The sequence below is a fragment of the Anthonomus grandis genome, chromosome 8, assembly GCF_022605725.1.
Source record: "Anthonomus grandis grandis chromosome 8, icAntGran1.3, whole genome shotgun sequence".
Taxonomy (NCBI): domain Eukaryota; kingdom Metazoa; phylum Arthropoda; class Insecta; order Coleoptera; family Curculionidae; genus Anthonomus; species Anthonomus grandis.
The window spans coordinates 32,251,972-32,267,652 of NC_065553.1; the positions used below are offsets into that span (position 1 = coordinate 32,251,972).

The 15,681-nt window shown below is 35.7% G+C and overlaps 1 protein-coding gene and 1 long non-coding RNA gene across 3 annotated transcripts in view; one reads left to right on the forward strand and one right to left on the reverse strand.

The window, feature by feature from the left end:
* LOC126739957 (cytosolic Fe-S cluster assembly factor NUBP1 homolog) overlaps positions 1–15,681 on the reverse strand; it is an 83,967-nt gene that overhangs the window by 11,355 nt on the left and 56,931 nt on the right. For both annotated transcript variants that reach the window (XM_050445795.1, XM_050445796.1), the window contains exons 4-5: positions 6,671–6,772; positions 6,456–6,618 (exon numbers count right to left, since the gene is read on the reverse strand). In XM_050445795.1, coding sequence (XP_050301752.1) covers positions 6,456–6,618; positions 6,671–6,772 — 265 coding nt within the window. The remainder of the gene's footprint in view (positions 1–6,455; positions 6,619–6,670; positions 6,773–15,681) is intronic.
* Positions 14,247–15,194, forward strand: LOC126739968 (uncharacterized). The gene is made up of 4 exons (XR_007661751.1): positions 14,247–14,555; positions 14,719–14,856; positions 14,927–15,060; positions 15,117–15,194. It is a non-coding gene; the product is annotated as an uncharacterized LOC126739968 (long non-coding RNA).

The window sequence follows — 15,681 nt, forward strand, 5'->3', positions numbered from 1 at the left end:
GAAATGTGGATCCACCACAACACGCCGGAGACCAAACAGCAGTCAAAACAGTGGATTTCTTGGGGTGAATCGGCGCCCAAGAAGGCAAAGGTGGGTTTGTCAGCCAATGAAGTCATGGCGACCGTTTTTTGGGATGCACGCGATATAATCCACATTGACTATCTTCAAAAGGGGAAAACAATCAATGGAGAGTATTATACCAACTTATTGGATAGATTCAATGAGGAACTGAAACAAAAAAGACCACATTTGGCCAAAAAAAAAGTTCTTTTCCACCAGGACAATGCAAGGGTCCACACATGTGCAGTTTCCATAGCAAAAATCCATGAATTAGGTTACGAATTACTTCCTCATCCGCCCTATTCTCCAGATTTAGCCCCCAGTGACTATTTCCTATTCCCAAACTTAAAGAAATGGCTCGGCGGAAAGAGATTTGACTCCAACGACGAAATCATCTCTCAAACAAATGCCTATTTTGATGACCTCGACAAATCATATTTTTCCGAAGGGATAAAAAAATTGGAGAAAAGTTGGACTAAGTGTATAGAACTCAAAGGAGACTATGTTGAAAAATAAAATAACTTTTTATATAAAAATCTGTCTTTTATCCAAAAAGTCACGGACTTATTGACCCGCCCTCGTAGAATGGATGATAATCATGTCAGAAGGGGCGCTTTACAGACAATAATAAACAATAGATTGGTATATAATAAACTTCATTCAAAGTTTGCCTCTTTAAAACAGCTATTGCATCGCTTAAAAATAAAAGGAAAATTTAACCGTTTTGCAGCGAATTACCTACTAATTTACCAGAATTACCTACTATTGCTAGAGTGAATCATGGTGTAGCCCAAAATTCAAATAACTTTTGATAACATGTAAACAACTTACGAAGATCAAACTCCTCTCGCGACAGTATGCAGCTGAATGGCAGATTTGCTGAAGGCGGTCAGGATATAGTTAACTTGTTTGTCGGTAATTTTTCAGCAACTTGCAACATGCAGGTACAGTTCCCAATTATAATTTTGGTTACAATCTTGATTTTGATTCTATTAAAATATGTGAATGTGAAAAGAATTTTCTTTTAGCCTGATAGGAGATGTCCAGATGAAAAATCTTTTAGAAGGTTAGTAGTGAGATCCATAGAGACAGAGAATGTTTTTTACCCAAAGGTAGAAAGAATGAGGAACTCTTGAGTTAGGTGTCTTACTAGCGGTAACCAAAGATCCTCACCTCAAGCAAATATCGGAAGAGCAGCAGTTGGAATAAGTGACAGATAAGTGCAACGAATTTTAAAAAGAAACCATTTTTATCCATATCAAGTACTTTTTGATAGGGATACACAAAACCGACTTAAATTTTGTACTTGGAGGAGAAATAAATTACGAAACGACCTCATGTTTTTCAACTATGTCCTATTGACAGATGAGGCAACATTTCATAAAAATGTATCAGTAAATAGACATAACTTTCACTATTATTCATCGAAAAACCTCAATTTCATGCGGCAGATCGACTACCAGCATAGATCGTCATTAGATGTGTGGGATAGAACTCCACAAATGTTACATGAAGTAGAAAGAAGCTTTCATGAAAGTATTAATTTATGTTCAGAACAAAACGGAGGACATATTGAACACTTTATGTGTTGGGAAAGACATTTTATCGCTATCCATTCCCATTCTAGTAGCTCATCCCTATAAACTGTCAGCGGCGGCGTCGAGAGTCATCGAGCGAGCGTCAGTCAGCGCGGTCGGTATTTTCCTGATGTTTAGTTTTTGCTGACCGATCCGCGTTTTATATAATTGTAAAATACAGCCCATTTTTAATGGTTATTCAAAATTATACGTAGTAAAGGATTTGTTATAATTTATTGATTATTTAATTTGCCTTAACTAAAAAATAACGAAATCAGGAATCTCCTGTACAATGCTTGTTTAATTATTATCATCAATATTTTAAAATCGACTAAAGATCGACTAAGAGTTAATGGATAAAGATAGATAATGTTTATATAATAAAAAATGTTCATTTATTAATTCTTCATTAAATATTATTACAGTAAAATTGCGCATTACAAAGTAACCATAATTAGCGCATATACTAAGTAGCCTAAGGTGGTCCAAAAAATGAAATAAAAAGAATGGCACTCCATTTAAAAAAAATCCGCTTATATCGCCACACTTTTTTGAAGCACCCCATATATTTCAAAAGATTTTCCAGACATGCTATTACGTCCTAAAAAAATTTAAGAGGTTAGAAATGTTAACTACTGTCCGCACTACTACCGGTAACTGAAAGTACGTCTGAAGAGGATGGTCAGAACTCTGCAATTGAGGTGAATCCGGTGGTAACGGCCGAGAGTGAGGAAGAGAACCCCTCCACTCGATCGCCCGAGGTTGGGGATCAGCGAGGAGTGGCAAGACGCTCCCCGGGGGTTCACAACGCCGGGAGTCTAGAGGGGGAGGGGGTGTGATCGTGGTGCCTCTGGGGAATGTAAGAACCCCAGAGATTCTCCGATCACCCTCAGGAAGAAACTTAACGGAGTGCAACGCAAACGACTAGCTAAGCTTAGGGCCGAAGGCAAGGATTATGAAACTGCCCTTGCCATCTTCCTTAAAAAGAGCAAGGAGCATTTCGGAGACACAAGGGGGACTCAACCTCCTTCTGGTCTGGCTGCACCACGTTTTAAACTACTACATGCCAATCTGCAGCATGCTGCGCAATCTGGGCTGCAAGCACTATCCTGGCAAAAATCTTCGATGAGGCGAAAATCGATATCGCCCTTATCCAAAAACCATGAAACTCCGATAAAGGTAGAGTCTGTGGACTGGGCATAACCACTGGTAAAGTAACAGAACCACCCCTTGGCAAAAATGCCAGGATGTGTATGCTTATCAGGAATAACATTAACTATTTTACTCTCTCAGATCTCTGCGACAGGGACACCATATTTCTTCCCGGGTGGTGCGGATGCAATTATATGCTCTGCATACTTCCCGGGCGATGCAGCAAAACAACCTTACCCACAGATGGTGCACAATCTGATGTGCATGATGCATACTGCAAAAGGAAAAATGTGCAGTTTATCCTGGGATGTGATGTACACTCTCTCCACAAGCATAACATAAACATTAATCACAGAGGTGAGTCTCTCTTCAACTACATACTTGGGGAGGGCATAACAATAATACAGGCCATGAGCCAACCTTTATCACTAAAAACAGAAAAAAAGTACTAGACTTAACTATTAATTCAAACTATATCGGCAGCAAGGTCAGGATCTGGGTCGTGTCATCTAAGCCATCATGCTCAGATCACAGACACATACGTTTTTACATTGTTATCGGTAACAGACTCACAGTTGAGTACAGGAACGTAAGAAGTACTGACTGGGCCGGATATAAATCAACCCTACAAAGGAATTTACTATCCTGTGACAAAACTATAAAGAATCATGATCCGCTAAACTACACGGCTGATAAAGTGTCTGAGGCTATTGTAAAAGCATATCATGAAAACTGTCCACTGAAGGTGAAGCGGGAGAATCGCGGCACTCCTTGGTGATAATCTTAACAAAATGCGGTCCGAAGCACGCAAACTCTTCAACCGTGCCAAAACCATTAACAACTAGGAGCCATTTCGTAGGGCGTTAACCGACTACAATAAGGCTATACGTAAAGCTAAGACGGTTTCATGGAGAAGGTTCTGCGAGGACGTCAATGAAATGCCTCGCAGTGCAAGGTATCTACAAAGTGCTCCAAAGGAAACGTGAACAGGGGGAGCTGGGGTCGATAAAACGCCCCAATGGCACTTTCACACAAACCAGACGAGAGACGCTTGAAGTCCAAGCACAAACACACTTCTCTGGGCCCGAATTGCTTCATCACTTTGGAGGAAACGCTGGGCCAGAACCCCGGCGACCATCCAAAGAAAATTGGCTTTTTTCAGAAACATAATTTCGCCTAGTGTGGTTAAAAGTGTTATTAAATTTTGTCAGCCCTTTAAATCACCAGGAGAGGATGGAATCTATCCAGCTATATCGTTCTTCAAGTTGGGCTGGACTTACTTTTACTCCACTTGTTAGCAGTGTATACCAGTATAGCATGAGGATGCATTCCAACGTGTTGAATGTCTCTTATCTGCAACTGGATCAAAGCCATGCTAAGTGACAGAAGAATAACGACCACCTTACAGGGCGAACGTGTGCACTTCAGGGCCACGCGAGGTTGCCCACAGGGCGGGGTATTATCTCCCTTCCTGTGGTCGCTAATCGTTGATGACCTGTTGGCCATAGTTCCACTGATTCGATGATCCTGTTAAAAGGAATAAATGAGAAAGCAATCTCAGCAGCCCTACAAAAAGTGTTGAACATAATTCTAAAATGGTGCGAGAGGGAGGAAATGTCCATTAATCCACATAAAATGGTAATAGTGCCATTCATCAGAAAAAGGAATATGGGCGACTCAAACCACCAATCCTGTGAGGTGAAACCTTCCTATTTGCAACGGAGGCGAAACATTGGGAAAACCTTAGATAGGACGCTTAATTGGAACTCGCATTTTGACAAAACAATCAAGAAGCAAAACTGTCCCTATGGAACTGTCGCAAAATATGCGGCAAAACATGGGGACTGAACGCAAAACAGATACAGTGGTTATACACACGTCATCAGACCGACGATATCCTACGGATCTATGGTTTGGTGGGGCAAAGCAACATAACAACTGGCCAAAACAAAACTTTACAGCCTTTAAAGGCAGGCCGCTTGCTCATTACGGGGGCGATCATGGTTGCTACTCCGACACATATCTATCCGACTACATCGCACACCAGACAGTAACTCGCTCACAATTAAGTGGCTTCTGGTGAAGCTCACGTGGATTTGCACCACACCAATAACGCATGTTTTGCTTGTTGACGCAGCCGGATATGTGGAAGTGAGCCTCGTCACTGAAAAAAATGACCGCGTCTTCAGACAGGTTGTCAACCAGTATTTCACATGCATTTTGACGGGCAACAAAATCGTGTTCAGTTAATTCTTGCACAACAGCCAATTTATAGGGATGAAATTGAAGGTCTTTATGGAGAATTCGTCGAACAGTGGTGTCAGAAATTCCCAAAGCAGTTGCGTGTTTGCAAGCCGAACGCCGGGGAGAACGCACAACTGACTGCCTCACTCTTTCGACATTTTCCGGAGTTCTGATGGTCCGTTGAAGTCCATTTCTGGGTTTAGCGACACTTCCACACTCCCGAAAAATGAGTTAACCCAGGACAGAATCGAATTACGGCCAGGAACGAGTTTGTGGGGAGGAATTTCAAAGCGAGCGCGGAAGGCACGTTGCATAGCAACAAGTGAGCGACCGTTAGAAAAGAAGCTCTCGACTGCAAAGGCCCGCTGCTCTCTAGACCAGAGCATGATGGCAACTGACTGGAGGGAGAAACAAACTTGGGAACTTCCCCCTCCAGGTGCGCCCCCTCTCGCCCCTCTACCCACCCAACTCACCGCGCGGGAATTTTTTCAAATAAGTAAGTTTCTCAGGCGCACCCTGAATATCCGGTATAGTATTGTTTTGAAAAACATTGCGAGATAGCATTTATATACCTGTGGATCAGTAACCCACTTAGGACTTTGTATTTGTATAATGCAAAATAAATTTGGGATATGAATGATAAGAGGGCAATGCGAATTCATTGCAAGTTGACAGAGATGATTTCCCTAGATAATTGTGGAAAATACTGACTTGAGAAGTTGATGCACATTTCCTTTGATCTCGAGGAGATAACTTATTTTTGCATAACTCACTCGGCTAAACGTATTTCTTTTTCTACAAAATTACTTTTATTATTTGATATTTTTAACACAAAAACATATTCTAAACGAAAAAATAAACCTCTAGTATAGAGTACCCTCAGTTCAATTCACCTGTTCATTGTTTAGATTAGTTGTTAGGGAATATTTATGATCGCAGTTTCATTGGTTCATACTTGACTGGTCAATAAGAACTGGAACTGAGAGGACCGCGGCTATTGTGCCGTTTAGGAATATTTTATTTTGTTTTTCTAACGTGAAAAAAAAAAGTGAAGTTCGGCGCTGGACTTTCGGTGTCTCGTCGAAACTTCGGCAAAACATGAATCCGTTCCCTCTCTAATCATGCCTCAAAAAAAAATTCTTAAAGACCTTATCTCAATAAGAACATGGTAGTATTAAGTATATGAGATATGATCCAAAATAAAATAATTCTCTATACATATAAAGAATGGAAGAGAGAAGTGGCTGTGTTGCTCGAAGGACAATACAAATCAATCAAACCAGATGTATTCAGAGCATTGCTGAATACATCTGGTTTGATTGATTTGTATATAAAGAATGAGCTAACTAATTGCACTGTAAACCAATATTGGAGCAAAAGCAAAAAATTACAAAAACATATCGTGAATATGATCAGATTTACCTGGAGGTGTGTCTATCAATAAATAATCCAACTTTCCCCAATCAACTTCACTTAAAAACTGCTTAATTAAATTGTTTTTCTTTGGGCCTCTCCATATAATTGCGTCATCTGGAGAAGATAACAAGAAGCCTATGGACATTAATGATAGATTGTCATCCACATACTAGCAAATAAATTTGTTATTATTTCATATTAGCTTTTCCAAAAATACTTACCACTGGTGACCACCCAGACCCAGATTGATGTACTTGCTCATCAAGAACTCCTAAAACTCTTGGCTGTGATGGACCACATATGTCTATGTCCAGTACGGCTACCTATAAATATGTACCCGTATATCTTATATGTATAAATAAACGGCAAAAATATGAAAGAGATTCAATAAAAAATAAATGACGGCGTGTTCGAAAAAACTCTCGCACACGTCGATTAATAATTTTGGTTGCGCATTTTTTTTAAGAAAAATTTTGTATGCAGGATGTTACATGTAGTCGTGGTCAATAGTAATTTTCTTATTTTAACTGGATGTGGTTAAATTTATGGATTCTACACAAACTTATAATAGCTATTTATGTATCAAGGGCATTGTAAGGACGATAATGCCCGGAAGGTGGAAATAGTAGCCCGAGCGCCTTTGGCCAATAATTTTAATATTAATTAAAAAATAGGGTCTACCTGTACAGGTAGGTATACGTACATACCTAACTACAGAAATTTATCAAGTGACTTGCAGTGATTATTTAAGTTTGACTTTGATGTTTCTGTCAGTTAGTCAGTTGGCATTTTTTGTTTAAATATTAGCTTAAAATGGAAGAAATTCCACAAAATATAAGAGAAAAGGCCATAAAAGCGACCGAAAATCTTTTGCCAGTTAAATCAAGGCAACAGTATGATCGGGAGTATGGCATATTTGGTATTTGGAAAGATCCACTATAGGATCAGCTACATTTTCCGGGATATTTCAAAATTGTAATTTTTATTTTGGAAATAAAGTTTAATTTTTAGTATTTAAAGAAACATTATTTTTTGTATAAAATGGATGTTTATTCTTTATTATGAGAGAAATAAAATTGGATAAGCAATAAAATTTCCGGGCATTATCATAATGCCCGCTTATAATGCCCTAGGTGTGATAGCAGGTATTATTGCTACCATAACATATTCCGTTTCTAAGGTATTATAAATCAATAATAGATAGGTAAAACATAAACATTTTAATGTATCACATGCCATACTTTTATTGAACTGTTCCTAAGATACGCGGTTTTGAAAATTGCTTTTTTTATGAATTTAAAAGAGGCTAGAACTTATCCTACTGAAAATAGAAAAAAACGAATTTCATTTTTCTATTCTTACTTTTTAATTCCTTTTTTATGAAAACATGCAAAATATGCTACATGTCAAAAAATATGGAACAAAATGCACTTAAAAATTTTCAAGTATCTATATCTATATCTATATATTATATATAATTCCTATAGCCGAAGTTAGAATGATCATATCTGTATATATATATATATATATATATATATATACTTTATATATATATATACTTTATATATATGTATATATATATATATATATATATATATATATATATATATATATAATTCCTATAGTCGAAGTTATATATATATATATATAAAACTTCGGCTATAGGAATTATATACCGCGGTAGGTCTGGCAACGTTGTGACAACATACTCGAAGCAGCGGACCCCACCGAAGCCCAAAACTGAAACCACAGATGTAATTATTATTTACATCTGTGCCGAAACGTTTCAGTCACATGGATGAAACTTGTATGGTGAAAATCGGAATCGTATATCGGCCATCTTGCTTGGCAAAACTGATAGGGAGCTGACAGACAGTTGTTGACATTGACTGATTGAGAACATTATTTGTCATTGTCATAACATTTGAGTTGGTTTTTCATTTCAATTTTCAATTAATGCAATGCAAGCGTGGGTTGAATTTGCTATTTGTTTTAAGGATGTTATTTTAAATTCTTCTTTTCTAAAAAGTTCTCTTTCAATATTGGGAGTAATGTTTTAATTGATTTGCAGCAAGAAATTCCAGGTTTCTGGTAAGAAAATCTGATTTTATTTATTACTATTGTGTTTTTGTATTGTCAATCTTTAGTAATAAAATCATGTTCAGTTGATTTCAATGAAGAAGTTTCACTTTTCAAGTATTTAATTTTTAACTTGATTATTATAAATACATATTACAAAATTTCTGGCCTGTCATTTTCTATTCAACAATTAAAAATTGATTTAAAGTTTTCCTGACAATTTCCTTGATGTAAGAGTACCTATGTATATTTATTTTAAATGTTTCTGAGAAACATAGTAATAAAAGATTTTTTTAATTTCCTTCAGTTCCTATTACAAGAAAAACATGGAAAGTGATATGCAATGTAAATTTTATTAAGACTTTGAGCTATAGAATTTCTTCTGATCAGTTCGCCACAAATTTTAATAATGCTGATACTGCTGGCATTATTGTACAATACATATTTATTTAAACATTTATTTTGTCTTTTTTTCACATGAATCACTTAGTAAATTGATTTCTAAGGTTTGCACTGCCTATTTTCTTTATTTTATTTCATGCTCATATCATACCACTTCCTGTGTTCACTGAGGCGAGACATAGGTATAGAGACTAAGAGACCTGAGCACCCAGTCTTTTTATTTTATGTAAACATCTGCTTGAATTAAGTTTTTATTAATATTATAGTTCCAAGATATATTGTTAGTATTATAAGAAACCAACAAATATATACTATGTAAATGATATAGGTATGTTTATACTAAAAAGTTGTTTTCATTTTCAAAGAGTTCATTTTGTTTTTGTAGATTGGTATATTGTTTCTTTTGATAATACTCTGCTATAGAATTTTTAATTAATTTTAAATTCTGTTTAATTTTTCTTTAGCAAACAGATACAAGTACATATTAAATACGGATAATTCATCCTCTATTGAATCTATGTGTTAATAAAATGAGGATATTATTAATCTAATGGGAATGCCTTTGTATGTACGATGAGAAAATAGCCCAAAAATTTTGGCAACCTTTTCTAATCTGTTTAAAATTAGGGTAGTTCAGTGCTAACAAAATACTTTAAAACATTTTTAGATTAATTCTAATTTTTATTATGTCTCTTATAATAAATTATTGTATATAATGTACATTAATTTAAGTAATTTTTTTTCAGGAAAATTAAATAATAAATGTATTAAAGAAAAACATTGTTTTATTTCCATTTGTCCAATTAGTGATATGTCATACACTCTTGTTAGTACACTGTCGTACATTATTGCAGTAAATTAACTCATTTAGATATGTAAAATAAAGCTGAAAACTTTTATTTTTGTTCAGATCAATATCTGATGCTAACACCTAATCAAAAAGGCCCTTTTCTCTATGAGTAACCTTTTTGATTAGGCGTTTGCTTTAGATATTAGGATTAAATGATAAGATTAAATGAAATTTGATTTCCCGCCTTAATTTGGCCACGCCTTTCTACCATTTTGATTGGTCCAATCAGGCACGTCAAACTGTCAAGTTAGTTACTACAGTTTCCGTTGCCAAGCGAGAGGACGCTAGCTGATTTGTCAAAAGAATTTCTATCAGTTTGTATGCAACCACCACTTCTCTATATATTTGTGTTCTGTGCTTTCAGTATTCTTAAGGCGTTCAAGCGGGGATGTACTGCTCTGTGGCAAATTAAAAAAAAAATTGTTTCGTTTGAGTCTTTGCTGTTGCCTGTCCTAACAGCAAAAAATAAACTAAAAACCGACTGCAATAATGTTGTAAACATAAATTGCAAACAACATATTGGACAGGAAATAAAAAAATTAATTCAAAATAAAGCAAAAAATTAAGTTAATTTGATAATATTAAATAAAAATTAAAATTATCTTATGTCAGGTTTAAAAAGGCCACCCTGTTTAGCAGTGCAGTACGTCAATCGATTATAAAACTACCTTTCGTGTTCGACAACATTTTAATGGAGACACTATTAAATGCTTGCCTAATTTTAACACAAACCTCTTCTGAATTAGTAGCCCGTTCATTTTCGTGCCTATAAATTTGTTCTTTTAGGTATCCCCAAAGAAAAAATCATTGGGGGCTAAATCGGGGCTTCTGGCAGGCCATTTAATAGTAACGTTTCCACTGATTGTTCGATCAGGGAAAGACGTTTCAAGAAATTGACGTACCACTAATGCGTTATGAGCGGGACAACCATCCTGTTGAAACCAAACTTGTTCTTAATTGACATTGAGCCCTCGAATAGCAGGAAGAACTTCATCCCTCAAAAAATTAAGGTATTTGTTGGCATTAAGGTTTCCATCGATAAAAAAAGGGCCTTTTGAGGGTCTTGTGTACATGTTGGTATGCTTATGTGCTTATTTTCCCTCGAATAACCCACTGTAATGGACGGATTATGTTTACCACAAATAGAGAAAGAGGATTCATCTGAAAACAAAATGTTACTAATAAACATTTCGTCCCGATTTGCCCTTTCCAATACTTCATGGCAAAATTCCATCCGTCTCTCATGGTCCTGTGGGAAAATTTCTTGGGTTTTTTGCAACTTATAGTACTTGTACTTATTTCTTTTTAAAATTCTTCTAACCCTTAAAGACTTAATACCCGTTTCTTTGGCAATGGTTGTACTATTGCAAGAAAAGTTCATTTAACAACAGCACAAACATTGTGCTTTGCTGCTAACATGTTGTTAGCCTAGCGGTCTAACAACAGGTGGTTGCTCATTTCCGTAGCATTTCCTGCAATTTTGCAAGCACCCAAAGGTCCCAAACCTATAGGTAATTGCAAAAATTGTGCTGCGTACGAGAATGGGCCGATTTTCGAACGTGAATGCAATTCTGCCTGATATTTCATCGACAGAACTACCGGCATAATACCACTTAATAATTTGCTTTTTTTCCTCAAGAGAACACATTTTAACAAGAAAATAGCGAGCGGTTTTAAATTTAATCTTTGCTGATCTTCTATAATCTTTGCAGGAAGCTAGAAATAAAAATAACGTTAAACGTTTTAAATGCAATCTCATATTGGCGGTGCAGTGTGGTGGGGATAAGAATTGTCTCTGTCTCGTTTTTCGATGAACGAGCAGAGAGCCGTGCGGCAGAAATATCGGTGTTGCCAAACGTATTAATTTGGAAACGGCATGTATTGTGCCCTCTGTCTGTCTCATGCGGACTCCATATGTCCCTTTTCGCTTACGCTCATAGACAATTTCCTATAGGTGAGGTTTGAATGAATATATCTGTATATATATGTAGTTACAAGTATATATTATACCTTACATTATAACTTATGTACATAATATAAAAGGTATATTGCAATGGTAAGTAAATTGTCAAATATGACTTGTGACAGTGCGTAAATAAAATAAATTTATAAAAACGTATTAAATAAATAATCTTTAAATGAAACTCAACGAATTGAAATTTTAATTTTTATTGGATACGGAGATAAACAGAGCTCAAAAAAAAGTTTGTAATTTTTTGAATGCAAAATATTCGGAAAAGCCCATTACAAGAATTACAGTAAGTAAAATTGAAAGAAAATTTAGAGAAACAGGGACAGTGAAAAATCGTAAACGACCAGATTTGTTCCTTAAGTAGTTCTAAATATTAATTTGCATTTAAATTTCAATTGAGTGGTCCTAAAATGTGATATCCGAAAATCCCCGCTAAAACATAAACTTTCTGTGGATACTGAGTTCGCGTTGTTACATATTTATGCTGATTTTCTTTATCCCAATACCGATATTTTGAACATTAGGTTTATTGTTAAAAGTAAAAGAGCATTCTTCTGTGAAGCATACATTTCTTACAAAATTCCTATCAATTTTTGCTCTTTCCATCATATTCAATCCAAACAGAACTCCTCCAAGAACTCCGTAATTCAACCCCGTCTCTAAGCTCCTGATGCCTTCATTTTCTTCCACATGTAAAAAAAACTACAAGTCTATTCTCTTCTTTGCGAGTCTTTTCTTCGTTTTCTTCACTTTGATGATTGTTTTGTTCATTGCATGCCTCACATTTGCAATTATTTACTACAGTGCCCTTTTGCTCAAATTTTGTAACAGTTCTATTAACTGTTAATTTTCCCTGTATCGGCCTATTTGGAAAAACAGCTGCAAACAAGTCTCAAATTTCTCGGTAACTATTGCTTTGGTAAAACTCTTTAACCGTTAGTACTTTTTCTTCAATAGTGTAACTCATAGCTGAGTTTTTTTATGTAAAATTTTAATGCAGTGAACTTATTATGATAATTTATTTGATGTTCATCAGCAGTCAAGATAATAAATTTTGTTTGGCATACCTGTGAATACGAGGCAATTAAAAAAAAGAACAAATTTTCGTAAAGATTTTTGGCTGTTACTCCTAGACGCATAAAGCAAAAATATAATAAATAAAGAAGGTAATAATTCGAAACAATTAATTAAAAACTTCGTTAGTAGGTTCAACTTGGGCTTCGTAAAGTCTGATACACTCGCAGGTACAACGAATCGTGGACTATATATATATTGATAAATATTATTATATATATATGCAATACTGATTTTTTAATGAAGAATCAGAAAGAACGCATTTTTTACATAGGATATGGTACAATGAATAGTGCTTACATAAGTATTTTTGAACGTTGTCAATGACATCTGAAGTATTTCTAATTTCCTGGCGTATTTGTTTTTTAAAATCTTCTAAACTCGCTGGTTTAGTGACATACACTTTACTTTTTAAGTATCCCCCTAAAAAGTAATCGAGGGGAGTTAAATCTGGAGATATGGGTGGCCATTCAATGAACGCTCGTCTACCTATCCAACGATTTGGAAAAACTGCATCTAAACAAGTAGACTCTTCGCGTCTACTTTGGTCCGTGGGGAGCAGTAGAAATTTTTAAAATTTTTGTCAGTACTACAAAAAAAAATCTCCACAATTATCCAAGGAGTGCCCTAAACACGCAGTGGGGAAGAGACCTGCGGTATACTCATAAAGCTCTGAGTTCAAACCTTAGCCTCGGCATGGTGCTCTACCCAACTTTTTCTTTTTTTTAGTACTTCGAAAAAGTAAACATCTATAGTAAATCCAAAAATCTCATCCATTATTCTCTAAGAGACCAACATACAAAATTGACGAAACACAAAGTCACGGTCTCACAACATGTAATTAAACGGGCTACACGTGTTTCGCTCTAGTTAGAGCATCATCAGGCCTTTAGAAGCCATCCACACACTTAGGCTGTAACTGATGATGCTCTAACTAAAGCGAAACACGTGTAGCCCGTTTAATTACATGTTGTGAGACTGTGACTTTGTGTTTTTCTTTGTTTTTCGTCAATCTATAGTAAATACAGAGAGAAAAGGGAAAGTCTTATTATATATTATAATCAGAAACAAATTTCATTGAAGTATTACTTACTTATTTCTGGGTATCATGCTTCAGAGAACCATGATGTGTTACAATACGCTCCGCTCTTTAATTTTAGTTTAGTAGAAAATATTCTCAAAACTTGCATACATCAAAATTATGTCAGGGTTCTAAAATGAATCGGTAATAAAATCGTAAACCAGATCAACATTGGAAATATTTGAAAAAAGTTGCTTTGGTCCGATTGAAAAAAGTACTATACTACCAAATAGTTACATCTATTCGGTGGCAATTCAGTTATAAAATTCTGTCTATTATTAATTTTAATAATATAAAGTGTACCGTTTAACTCTCAGCCATTATTTACAATTTAATTGTTAATTATGCCCAAAAAAACGAATTGACAACTTTGGTATTGTTTGGTATGAACAGCTTAATTCCTTTATGTAAAGCCAACTTAACATGTTGTTGCATAATTCTGACTCACGTTGGTTGCTATCGGGCTTAAGCCATAAAAATCGAAGAAAAAAAGAAGAAGACGCCCACTTTCAGTTGTCATTTCAATGTCACTTTCCGGCCCACAAGCATAAACGCCACCGGCAACGGCAGTTCCCAAAATCCAAACAAATGTTGGAAGATATTTTTAAGTCTCCGCATCTTTCTTACTTTCCTATATGAAAATAAAATGTAAGTATCACAATTACACACATACGAAAGTTCTTTTTTTAAAATCAGTTTCATAATTACCAATTTTTAGTGAATAATCCTGAAACTTATGAAAATACATACATTTTAAGATTATGTCATAATGTTTTGATTATTATATTTGATTTTGTTTTTGTGATTTTAGTGGAGTACACCAACAAAGGTTATGTGTTTTGCACCAGATTGAAAGCATCATAGCGAAAAACGGACCTGTCATATCTTTACATTTCCAAAAGAGCCCCTGGAAAAAGAAAAATTAATATCTCTGCTAAGGAATACTAAGGTATTTTTACTAAATCTTTCATTTTTTTTAAGACCTAAATGAGGTATTCTACAAATTTTGTTCCTTGTAGGCAAATGGATAAAAAACCTTGAGTCCATGCATTGGAATGTAATTGTTGACAGAAATACAATGAATGGCCTCACTACTTTTCCACATGCAAAGAGGTTAACCAAGGAGAAATTAAAGAAATTGTCAGAAACCTAGGTAGGTCTATACTTCCAACTTATCTTTATTTATTTCGAAGCTTGATTTTTTTCAAGGTAAATACAGAATTGCTTAGTACAAACTTATCTATACCCAGTACAAGTTTGTCCGGTAATTCTGCAGTTTAGCGGCTTTTGTCAAAACTAACGAAAAATGGTCGGGTTTTTTTGCAAATTAGGTAGATTTCGATCTATATTTTTCACTAAGAGTGCCGGAAAGCCAAATTTTATCACGAAGAGGGTGTTATCACGCACTAAATCACTCACTATAGGACGCGATTAATCATTAGATTACCCTTGTATACCATTAGTTTTGTCAACAAATAGGTGACAACTGAGTTGAGGTTAGGTGTGGTGTTGCCAGTTTTGTTGCGTTTTGTCACTCTGTAGCTAAAGCCTTGTCTCCTGTCTGGCTTTCTCTAAAATGGAGAATTCACTCTGTATTTGAATCCCATCCCATTCCATCAAGGGGAGCTTACGCTCCCCGTTGCGTGTTGATGAACTCTTGGGTGTCAATAAACCCTGTGAGGTTGGTTTGGCTTGGGTTGGAGTGGGTTGGGTTGGGTTGGGTTGGAGTGGGTTGGGTTGGTTTGGATTGAGTTGGGTATATCTATGGTCTGTG